Source organism: Haliotis rubra, unplaced genomic scaffold (assembly GCF_003918875.1).
Source record: "Haliotis rubra isolate DU_JTF1 unplaced genomic scaffold, ASM391887v1 Scf146, whole genome shotgun sequence".
Taxonomy (NCBI): Eukaryota; Metazoa; Mollusca; class Gastropoda; order Lepetellida; family Haliotidae; genus Haliotis; species Haliotis rubra.
In genome coordinates, this window is record NW_025765403.1 from 39,732 (window position 1) to 52,536 (window position 12,805).

General features: G+C 41.6%; 1 protein-coding gene across 5 annotated transcripts in view; it reads left to right on the top strand.

Moving 5' to 3' along the window:
* The window catches only part of LOC124269618, a 38,747-nt gene extending 26,703 nt beyond the window's left edge, over nt 1-12,044 (top strand). For 4 of the 5 annotated variants that reach the window (XR_006896552.1, XR_006896553.1, XR_006896551.1 and 1 more), the window contains one exon: nt 3,612-4,329. Coding sequence is in view for 1 of the 5 variants with exons in the window: in XM_046704648.1 (XP_046560604.1) it covers nt 11,408-11,500 (93 nt within the window). In the remaining 4 variants the exon portion in view is untranslated. Of the gene's footprint in view, nt 1-3,611; nt 4,330-11,407; nt 11,550-11,985 lie in introns of those variants that run through there. The other variant, XM_046704648.1, reaches the window with a different exon arrangement.
* Nucleotides 12,045-12,805: the final 761 nt, after the last annotated feature.

Genomic DNA, 12,805 nt, shown 5'->3' on the forward strand with positions numbered 1-12,805 from the left:
TAGTATCCATATGTGTTGACAACCCATGTCCCACCCACCAGTAGTATCCATGTGTGTTGACAACCCTTGTCCCACCCACCAGTAGTATCCATGTGTGTTGACAGCCCATGTTCCACCCACCAGTAGTATCCATGTGTGTTGACAACCCTTGTCCCACCCACCAGTAGTATCCATGTGTGTTGACAACCCATGTCCCACCCACCAGTAGTATCCATGTGTGCTGACAGCCCATGTTCCACCCACCAGTAGTATCCATGTGTGTTGACAACCCATGTCCCACCCACCAGTAGTATCCATGTGTGTTGACAGCCCATGTCCCACCCACCAGTAGTATCCATGTGTGCTGACAGCCCATGTTCCACCCACCAGTAGTATCCATGTGTGTTGACAACCCATGTCCCAGCCACCAGTAGTATCCATGTGTGCTGACAGCCCATGTTCCACCCACCAGTAGTATCCATGTGTGTTGACAACCCATGTCCCAGCCACCAGTAGTATCCATGTGTGCTGACAGCCCATGTTCCACCCACCAGTAGTATCCATGTGTGTTGACAACCCTTGTCCCACCCACCAGTAGTATCCATGTGTGTTGACAACCCATGTCCCACCCACCAGTAGTATCCATGTGTGTTGACAACCCATGTCCCACCCACCAGTAGTATCCATGTGTGTTGACAACCCTTGTCCCACCCACCAGTAGTATCCATATGTGTTGACAACCCATGTCCCACCCACCAGTAGTATCCATGTGTGTTGACAACCCTTGTCCCACCCACCAGTAGTATCCATGTGTGTTGACAGCCTATGTCCCACCCACCAGTAGTATCCATGTGTGTTGACAACCCTTGTCCCACCCACCAGTAGTATCCATGTGTGTTGACATCCCATGTCCCACCCACCAGTAGTATCCATGTGTGTTGACAGCCCTATGTCCCACCCACCAGTAGTATCCATGTGTGTTGACAACCCATGTCCCAGCCACCAGTAGTATCCATGTGTGTTGACAGCCTATGTCCCACCCACCAGTAGTATCCATGTGTGTTGACAACCCATGTCCCAGCCACCAGTAGTATCCATGTGTGCTGACAGCCCATGTTCCACCCACCAGTAGTATCCATGTGTGTTGACAACCCATGTCCCACCCACCAGTAGTATCCATGTGTGTTGACAGCCCATGTCCCACCCACCAGTAGTATCCATGTGTGTTGACAACCCATGTCCCAGCCACCAGTAGTATCCATGTGTGCTGACAGCCCATGTCCCACCCACCAGTAGTATCCATGTGTGTTGACAACCCATGTCCCATCCATATGTGTTGACAGCCCATGTCCCACCCACCAGTAGTATCCATGTGTGTTGACAGCCCATGTTCCACCCACCAGTAGTATCCATGTGTGTTGACAACCCATGTCCCACCCACCAGTAGTATCCATGTGTGTTGACAACCCATGTCCCACCCACCAGTAGTATCCATATGTGTTGACAGCCCATGTTCCATCCACGAGTAGTATCCCTGTGTGCTGTCCCAATTACACATGCAAAATATGTGTAATAGGGGTCAAAGGTCAGTATTCTTTGAGCAAAGCACATGGGGCTGACAAAGTAAGAATGAAACCTATTAATAAAAGACATGCAGATTTTATGAGTGAAATTAAGAGACTCAGGAAGATTAACTTTTAGAAATTTTTTTGTTTGTCAACACCATGGAAATCCATATGGTGTACAGCCGTTAAGAGAAACAAAGTCATATGGTATACAACCCATTAGAGAAGAACATTCATATGGTATACAACATGACTACAGTCAGACAATTTGGCTATCTTCGGACACTTGGGGGATCCTACTATCGTATACAGAACAATCACCACTCCGGAAAACATACCCAGAATCAATTTATTGCTGGTTGAGAAGGAGGGTAAAATTCACCATACGTGGATCAAAAGTTTGAGCAGACTGATGTACGACCAATCCTCTCATGAAGAAGAGAAGCATTTTTGTGAAAGATGTCTGCACAGTTATAGTCGAGCCGACCTGTTAGAAGCACACAGGCAGGACTGCTGAGGGGTGGGACAGAATAGATCAGAATAGACATGCCCAAAAAAAGAAAAACATTCTCAAATTTATCAATCATAAACATCAAATGCCCGTGCCCTACGTCATCTACGCGGACTTCGAAACCCTGATATAACTGGCGGAACACGACACGCCCGCCACGACCGAGCAAAGTTTCACGTACAAAACACAAAGCAGGAGCGCAAAGTTAGTGGGTTTGGGGATGTGGTTGTCTGATGCAACGGACAAACAAAAGAGCCTGTGATCTACAGAGGCCACGGCGCAGCCGAAACATTTCTCGCGTATGGTATCATGAATTATGCCTTCGGGTTCAGTAGTGCTCAAGGAAAATAAATCAATGGATAAAACAGTATAGGTAATGGGGATATTGAAAAGGGAAAGGACATCAAACGATGCCGCAGCTCGTGGATCATTATTTTTAGGGGTCGCTGGGAGCTGAATTAGCCCGAAATAAGGCCAAGGTGAGAAGTGATCCCGTATCCCCATTCCCTATAATAATCCATGTCCCACCACCAGTAGTATCCAGAGTTCCAGATAAGCTGCGTATTTGCGTATAATACGCTAAACAAAACTTGAAATACGCAAGAAAAATAAATGCCAGCGTATGAAAACACTAAGTATTTACGTTTACGCTATGTAAACATAACAATGCGTATTTACCTAATACATCAAAATCATGTTGCGTAGCGTATCAATTCATCTCCAAATATTCGCGATTACAAGAATCTTGAATAATTCTAAACGCAATTAAGATGCGCAACTCAGATAGAATACCAGTCTTGGTTTGGTAACCCTTCACTGCTTGACTCACCTATAAATGGCGACCAATCAAATAGCTGTTTTCTTTCTGCATGTCCTGTAAACAAATCTGTAATGGCGAGCAAGTGTGGCCGAAAGCTTCCACACGCTCAAATATGGGTGTCTCGGGATGATATCGGGGAAGATATGAAAAATGAAGTGTAATAATCTCTACATATTTGGAAGATAAAGAACTACTTCTGGCTGCGGTATTCTGAACCTTCTGGAGCCTGTCTATGTGATCTGTAGAGAGTCCGGGGAGAAGGCTATTGCAATAGTCAAGGTGGGAAATTACTAGACTTATTCCCACTCTACAAAATATATAATAGTCACACACACACATAACCACATCCAGATAGAGGACTCATATTTTATATATTTATTGCTTATATACTTGCAGAAATCACTTTTTTATTGCAATAGCCTTCTCACCGGACTCTACTGAACACATAAGAAGGCTCCAGAAAGTTCAGAATACCTATTCGTTAATCTATACATTGAAATAGAAATGCAAAACATGTACACACACGCTCTCTCTTTTCCTCTCTCTCCCACTCACTCACTCAAAGTTGTACATATGTTTCCTGTCAACTGGAAGGTATAGTTTACAGATAGGTATCCTAAGTTCATGCACTCGTGCACATAGATAATTGATAAGATATTGGCAATAAAATGACTATTAATAATTATGTCTGAAGTCGGAAAATTTGTTAAACTGTAAAAAACATGTATATTTCCAGGCCCTCAACTACAAATGGACGCTGCACGAGCCAACCCAGACATGTGCCACGTAACTTCAGACGGTGAGCTGGTCAACTCGCCGTCCGCCACAGAAGACAGCGCCAGGGACAAGTTACGGAAATATGAGGGAACATGTGCCTCCACCCCCATCCCCCTTCCTCCATGCCCCTCTACTGTCACCCCTGCCCCCCACACACCACAATATTGGGAGACCCACTCTAGGGTGGGTGTGGCGCGTGAAGGGTGGTTGTGGCCTGTCCTGGAGGTGGGTGTGGTGGAGGAGAGCCGGGTAGACAGTGAGGGGTATGTTTGGCTACAGCCCCGCTCCTGGTGTGTCAGTGTAGGGAGCTGTGACACACACCAGGGGAGTCTCTGTACCAGGGTGTATCACCAGAGAAAGGAGGGATGTGTCACAGTAACACAATGTCTGACACACCCGGCACACAGGCCACCCTCCACTATGGCGTTGTGCTGGATGTGGGGAGGGGGAGACTCGCCTTCATTGACCTCAACAGAGAGGTTGTTTTAGCCAAGGTGGATGTTGAGTGGAGCGAGTCTCTTCTTCCCATGTTTAGTGTTGGGCGGCCAGATGACTTTACAGTCAACATGAAGGTGATAAGTGGCGCAGATATCACCATGACTGACACCAAGAAGTCACTTATTTATGACGCCTTGAATTAGACAATAAAATAAACATGACATTGTGTAAACTTGTAAGTATGACTTATTTATTTAAACTGTCAAACATTTTGCAACCACACATGACTATTGTTATGATTATTATTCTGCAGTAATTGACCAGTTTATCATAAAGTTTATACATGTCTGGGAAATGTCACAACAAATAACTGAGTTGCAAATCCAATAAAATATGTTTCAAATCATTAATTTATTACCATGCTTCGTTTCTTCTCTGTAATAAAAATGACTATAAATCCACACATGTACAGTGAAAGATAGGAAAAGATAATTCTTTATTGCCCGTGAGGGAATTGTCTTACATCTGAATGAGCACAAATACATAAAAAGACAATTAAAGGTACCCACAAATGTACAAAGCAATGGCCAAGATAAATGGTTATTCAACAAAGAAATTGATAATGGTACAAAAGACATTTAATAACGCTTGGATTTGCACGTCGGTACATTATACCGGAGGCCAGGGGGTAACGTGTCATAACATTCATGTAAAACACGAGAGGGATCAGTCATAATTTCTGTAGTTAAATTCAGAGCCTTTCCTCCGTAAACTTCATTTATTCTCTTAAAGATACGATTAGTAATTTTCTGTCCTTGTTTTATAATCTTGTTTTGTTTGTTTTCATAACTGAGTGAAATAGAACCGAAGCAACACCGAATAGAGGACAGGGGGATGGATTGTACACACGTTTTATAGAAAGGTTCCCCAAATACACATTCTTGCCGAGCACCGGTTTTCAGTCTGAGAACGAGAACTTTTCAGTTTGACATATTGGAAAGGAGGTTATCCATTTAACTAGAGCGGGGACATATGTTTAAATCAATCAATTCCTTTATCAAAAGATGGTGTTAAAGACTGAGGGGAAGCCTACAAACAAATTATGACTTAAGCAGCAGGTTTTTCAAGATGTTGATATACAGTTAAGTAATTAAACATTAGCATCCTCCACACCTTGTCTCGCTCTATACGCGAATTGCAAAGGATCTAAACGAGTATCGACATGATTTAGGAGCATACAAAACACAATACGTTCAAAAAACACTTCACTGCATCTTAAGTTAAAACAACATGTCTTAAGTCATTATTAGCTGTAGGTTTGTTCTTTTTGTTTACTGGTATTATTTGGAAAGCTTCCATGATCTAGGTGTGATATGAGTGTCCGAAGAGACCAGATACATTTTACAAAAAATAAATGATAATTTTCTCTACATTCTCTCAGCAGAACAACCCTTAAACAATCCGGGGCTGATGATTTCCTTATATCTATTCTCAAAAATCTAAAGACTACTTAGTCTTGGGATATGCGTGGCTTGTAAGCATCACCGTGCATATTGTTCAACAGATCCTATTTCTTTCGAATAAAATTTGTTTTCACCCCTTGCCAAGCTTTCCTGCTTTCCTGCCGTTATTCCGTCTAAATTCTGCTTGTACTTTATCCTTGAACTGTTCGTTACACTCTCGTATTTTACAGTTGATTTCCCTCTCAATGCTGTGTAAACGAATCCTGTCATGTTAATTAAAGGCTCGCTTCGTATCGTTCAAAAGAAGTTTTAATTCTTTTCTTACTTAGGGCTTATTATTTGGACAGAACTTTATTTCCCGAGTAGGAATGATGTTGTCATGAAAGAAAGTTGTATAAATTGTCACAATAATATTCAGTTCATCAGGGTCATAATCAGCACCCTAATCACACCCCAATCGGTAAGCTAGCTCCTGCTTTCAACTTCTGTCTCTACTGAGCCAGTAGCACTGTTTGGACAATATGACCACGCCAAACACAGTACATTTTTCGGAAACAACTTAAGTCCATATCCCAGTCAAGAAGGTGGGTCCATTCAAAATGCAGGGATAAAATCTGTTGGGTGTCCCATCTGAACGTAAGGAGTACCAGTATGGTCTGTGTATATGGTCTAACAAAGGTGGCTGAATTCAGCCACTACGAACAGTTTCACGAACCTACTTAGGCTCTGTGAAGGTTATGCAACTGTATATTTTCAAGCTCCAGCAAGCCATGGAAAGGCTCAACTCTTATTAAAATACGGACATATAAACAAAGAAATTGATTCTAATCTATGAAACCTTTTAGAAGAACGTTTTACAAATAAAACCAAACAGATAACCACGGAAAAAATACACACAATCAACGCAAAAAAGTATTATTATTTTTTAGTATTCCGCATTGCAGTTTTGTCAATCTCTCGACTTGAGAGTATGGGATTACGATAACTAAACCACTTATCAGGTTATATTTATAAATATGTCATTACTTCTAAACTGCAAACGATCAGAAAAAATGCTATTTAGCATTAGATTGGCTTTTGTAAAAGCTATCGATCTGATGAACTCGTACTGATACTACATATACTGACAAACATTTCCCTTGCGATTGACCTGTACATGACATGTAAGGCATATTCTTGAATATTTCTTCATCAGAAAAACTACAACTTATTACAGTTATGCGTAAAAAGATTACACTTTATTACAGCAAAGAGTAACGTATCACGTGAAATATGGTTGCGTTCAGAAGAACTGGAAAAAGATGAAATAAAATGTACAGTGTCTTGCTAAAACGGTGGAGAAAATCAGTTTGATCCTGACATGTATGGGAACATGAGTATTTGGTGAGTGTGGGCATTACAGTTATCCAATCAGTATATTACAAAACACACTTTCCGTCGAGAACATTTAGTTTCCAGTAGTCTCCTTTGTCGTAAAACCACATGAACACCCTCTACACATCCTTGCTATTTTCTCGTTCTAATGGCCTTCGGGATTGCTAAACAAGCGAATAACAATAGTGTGTGTTTCAATGTCTCTCCCATTACGTACAATGTACGTACAAATGTGACGCACACATTAAAGACTGACTGACTGAGTTTAGTTTTACGCCGCTTTTAGAAATATTCCAGCAATATCACGACTGGGGACACCAGAAATGGGCTTAACACATTATGCCCATGTGGGGAATCGAACCCGGGTCTTCGTCGTGACGAGCCAACGCTTTAACCACTAGGCTATCCCACCGCCCTACACATTAAAGATGGCAAAATGAACAACGATCAGTAATTTACCAGTGAAGTTGATGGCAATAACGCTTACTAATTGAATTTATGGTGCAACGAATAGTCATAAAGAAGACAAGGTTTATGAATGTTTCTGAAGCTGTTTATGAAAAAAAATTCACGACCTTTGTCGGATCTGATAATGTGTGGAAGAGTAGCACTAGCAAATATCTTCTTCATGGCCTTAAGGACTGCGTCTGGTGTGTTATTATTAAGGGGTTCCACCCATAGAAATCGTGTGAATACATTGATAGCTATCAATAAGTATTTTACACAGTCATTGTCAGAGGCCATATTGGAAACATCAGCCAAGTCTATATCACACCGATCGTTCAAACCAGTTGAGATCACTCTGTTCTGCTTAAAGAGGTCGCTGAAATGAATAGGCATCTTGAGAAGCGAGCCACTTTTTGATGTGATGTAAGCTGATATTAAATTTCCCTTCATTTTCACCATGTGATATAACTTAGTTGAACCCGAGAAGGAAGCTGGGTGTTTGGGATTAAAGTAAATGCTGGACAAATACTCTTTCCATCCTTCCACGGGCATGGTTGTAGGAGAAATGTTATCAAAGCAAATGTAACAGGGTGGTGGCTTTACCTCTGACTGAGTTATTACCACTTAAGTACCACCCTCTCATAACCCCCCACAGTATTGTCATATACATTTATATATACACATTGTCATCCACTTCATCATCATCATCATCATCATCATCATCATCATTTCATGCTATTTGTATTATATGTTGTCCTTGTCTGCAGTTGAATGTCAGACCACTAACATCTTCAATTTTCAATACCCTTAGCAGCCTCTGAGTTCTCCAGCTTCACCTGGAGTTCCCCTTCTCTATTTTTAGACACTTCCACCACCTAATATAACTGTCCAGCATCTGACTTCCTTTGACATCTGTCAGATGCTACATGTATTCTGATTGGCCTTTTGGCCCCCCTCTCTGAACTTCCCTTCTCACCTGCCCTCCTCATGCATTCTGCATGAACTCTTATAGGAGGGAGGTTCTCTGTTTTCAGGTGAGAAAGATTTCAATATTCTTATCTTTCTGTACTTTGCTCTGTAAACAAATACTATTCATTAAAGGGTATCTCACAACTTCATAATTATAAAACATATTTAATTACAATATTATTTCATACATTTATCTAAATATTTACCAGTTACTGCATATTTTGTAACTCTGACTGAGCACATGGTCTTCAACCATGTGCTTCAATATGGTCTTCAACCATGTGCTTCAGCCATTTAAACTATTTGGCTTACATTATACATTCTGCATGAACTCTTATAGGAGGGAGGTTCCCTGTTTTCAGCCTTCCTCCCAACTTTAAACCTAAATAAACTTCATCCTTCATCGAGAACTGCTCTTGTTATGACTAGCAGCCCAGTGGCTGGACATTACACACCACACCCGGCTACAAAAACATAACCTAGCTTTATATAATACACAGCTGTCTCGCTCTGTGTGACCTACTTGTCACTTCACTGTGAAAGGTCACCTAACATTTACTCTCTATGAAGTCAACAATATAATGTTACAATACCTAAATGTTCATTTAGGTTACCTCCCTGCTTTCAATATTTACTTTAGTGGATACAACCACATGTGGCTTAACAAAGGTATACCTTTCAATAGCTCGAGGTTTTCCCCGGTCATTGCACAACCGTTTGAAATACACAGGTATCTATTTTTAGCATGACGTCATCGACACAGTGAGGATTGACCAATCAGATTCACGTCCCTTCCTATCAGCCAATCAGATTCTCGTCCCTTTGATGATGAACTCTCATTTTCAATTCATCACCTACACTCCAAAAGTCAACCCATAAAACACTAACCGAGTGGAACATTTACCTCCCTTCAATACACCACAAGAAGCACACGAAAACGGGGATAAACATGTGGAAAGCTACAACGCAACCTTTAGAACCCAGGAAAACCACAACAATCACAACCAAACTCCATACCCATGCAGGCAGCCACTAAATGACATAAGCACAAACCCCCAATCAAACACTGGGGCATTACTTTTTCCCAACCACGAGGACACCTACTTAACGCACAGATATCTACAAACAAACTTCACCTAATACCAGTATAACCTGTAGCACAACAACGAAAACGAATCGTGGTTTTACAGCAACGGTCTTTAATTTCTACTACTCCGCTAACAATGATCAGAAAAAGGCGTGGCAGAGACCGTCAGAGAGACAGGGGCTGAGTTCAAACCAGGTTTGGTCGGAGCTAATCTCAGGTTGTTGGTCTTCCACGAGTTAAGCTGTTGGTCTTCTGGGTCTGGTTCCTGCTGGACTGCTCGGCTGGTCTGGTTCTGGTCAGTGTTCAGCGCCCTCCTCTGTCTCTCTACTGATTTCGTTGAACACGCCGTTTATACAGTGATTTCTTAGCTAATTGGCTGAGTCTCTATCGCCAACTGGTGACCAGCGCCAAATCACAAACTGTCCAATTTGTCCACCTCGTGTTATTTAGGGGTCGAAACACAAAGCTGGTGTAATCAACCGACTGCACTGCCAGCCAGTAATGGTGTCATTATTGACCCTCACATCGTTAAGCCTAAACGTGGTGATGCTGAATAGCGTCACAGGCTGGAACACTGCCTATTGTGTTACAAAACACATTTCACAGGTAGACATAAATCTAAAACTAGCTACTCTATCTTTACCAATCTTAATATATTTGGGATTACACTTTCTTATTAAAGTACAGATTCTAGTACTTTTGTTGGGTTGAGTCTCATCCGGGTTTCGAACCCACATCCTCAGAGTCAGGCACCTAATCGCCAGCACACAAAGTCAGCCGCCTGAAACGCTCAACCCAACAAAAGTACTAGAATCTGTACTTTACTGAGAAAGTGTAATCCCAAATATAACATATGCTACATTTGACTACTTTCTAAATGTCATTGTCTTTTCACAGATTCCAGACCCAGGAAGTGTCCGGGTTAGAAAACTGGCCTTCAGTAAGATATGCTTGTCGTAAGAGGCGACTAACGGGATCAGGTAATGACTTGGTTGACACATGTCATCAGTTCCCAATTGCGCAGATCGATGCTCATGCTGTTTGTCACTGGATTGTCTGGTCCAGATTCGATATTTACAGACTGCCGCCATCTAGCTGGAATATTGCTGAGTGCGGCGTAAAACTAAACTCACTCACTCATAGATTCCAGCCATGGGAGCCGTGCCAATTTATGCTTATTAGAGAGGTACACAAAGTCCGCAGTCCAGACTAGCAGTTGTCCGACTTCCATTTTTGTGGAAGCCACGGTGGCTGAGCGGGTTAGGCGGTTAACAATGTGTGCTGGCGATTAGGTGACTGACTGGAATCCCGCATGGGACTCAACCCAACAAAAGTACCAGAATCTCTACTTTACTTACAAGAGTAATCCTAAAAATAATATATGTTACACTTGATGGTTGAAGTTTGATGGAACTGACGTTCTATCTGACATATCCAATAACTTGTAAATGTGTAAACCTTTTGCAGACACTTCAACCATGTCACACAGAGAGATACTGCAACGTAATCATGTGTACCTGAAGGAACACCTGGATGTGGAAAAGATTCTGGATGAACTGTATCAACGGGAGGTGTTCAGCCTTACGGATAAAGAAAGGTGCATATGTAAACATGGACTAGCTGCCAAGAGCGATGAACTGTTGTGCATCCTGCCCAGGAAAGGTAGAACGGGATACGACACCTTCCTTCAGATACTGGAAAAGGTTCAGCCCTACATTAAAGATCATCTCGAAGGGCGGGACTCAAGCAATTCACATACTGCCAGTGCTCCAGACAAACAACTGGTTGATCAGCTGGAGCGACTAAAATTGGTCAGTTTTTAATGTTTCAATACTTGAAGCAACCTCAAATGTTCCCTTGAGTGCAAAGTACTCACTATTCAAATGGACATAACACCTTTTTAAAAACTTCACCGATTTCATTTTCATCATGAAACAAATGTCGCTTTTTCACTTAAGTTGCTTTTTGTTTCTTCAGGAAAATGACAAGTTGAGAATAGAGGCAGCCCGACGTGAGAAGTCTATTATACAGATGAAATCTCATCATATGAGCAGGCCAAATGTCTCTTAAGCAGGTGGAAAAAGAGAATGAGATGTTAAAGAAGCAACTACTTCAGAAGGTAGGCCTCCCAGTCAAACCTAAAATATACATGGGTGAGTTACTGAACATTAAAACAGGAAGATCACGACCACACTTGTAATTCAGGACGGAAAGTTCACCGTCTGTTTTGGGAAACATTACAATGTGGTTGTACTCCTACTCAAAATAGGAAAAGGTACAATTAGCAGATCAAAAGCGTTTAATCTCATTGTCAAATATACTTCATCAGTGAAATAGCCTGGTGGTTGTAGCTTTGGCATGTCATGTAGAAAAACAGACTTCAAATCCAACTATCTGCAAATACAGTTGGTCTTTCATCCTGCCACGGATCCAGCGGACAGTGACTGACCGTATGGTTCGTGCGGGCAGTACAGCCTCTCACTCTAAAACATGACTGTATAGGTCTCTGTTGTACAGTTATTCATATTAGTATGGCTGTTCACTTTCGTGACCAGGGTCAAGGGGCAGCAGAGAGTGACAGAGCACGAATTCCAGATTCAAGGTTGGACCCAGGTAAGCATTGCCTTTGATTTTGACAAGTAAAGCGGTTTATAGATGACGTATCTGCATCTTTAGCACTATGTTGCCTTTCACGTCCAATGGAACCTGTTTCAGAAAATAACCGAGATTGGGTATTCTTGGGATTTCTGTTTTTTATGTTAGTTTATAAGTTAACCTGCATGAGCGCTGATCTCTACACAAATTGTTGTGATACAAACATTCAAAAGACTATTAAAATATCACAATCTTACTACGGCACGTATTCAGGATCATGTGTTACTATATGTGTTGAGCATAGAAAGGGATGAGTTCTTCTGCGCTCTTTTTCCTTTACTGTTTATAGCTTATATCCCGACAGGTATTTCACATGAAGTCGCCTATCATATGCTGACATTTCCAGGACTAACCATTACTCTACAGTGTAAGTACTGTATCTCATTCTACAGTGTAAGTACTGTATCTCATTCTACAGTGTAAGTACTGTATCTCATTCTACAGTGTAAGTACTGTATCTCACTCTACAGTGTAAGTACTGTATTTCATTCTACAGTGTAAGTAATCTATCTCGTCGACTGGCTAATAAAGCTTACGAACTGCGAAAATCACATAAACTTCGGACGAAAATAGTTGAGAAAGGAATCGACATTTCCCTCCAAATAAGGAAAAATGCACAAGACACCTGGAAGAAAATTGGACTAGAGGAAACACTCTGACAGTCCTATATCCTATTCATGGATGTATAACACTGTGTGGCTCTAGCTATGTAATTAGCTG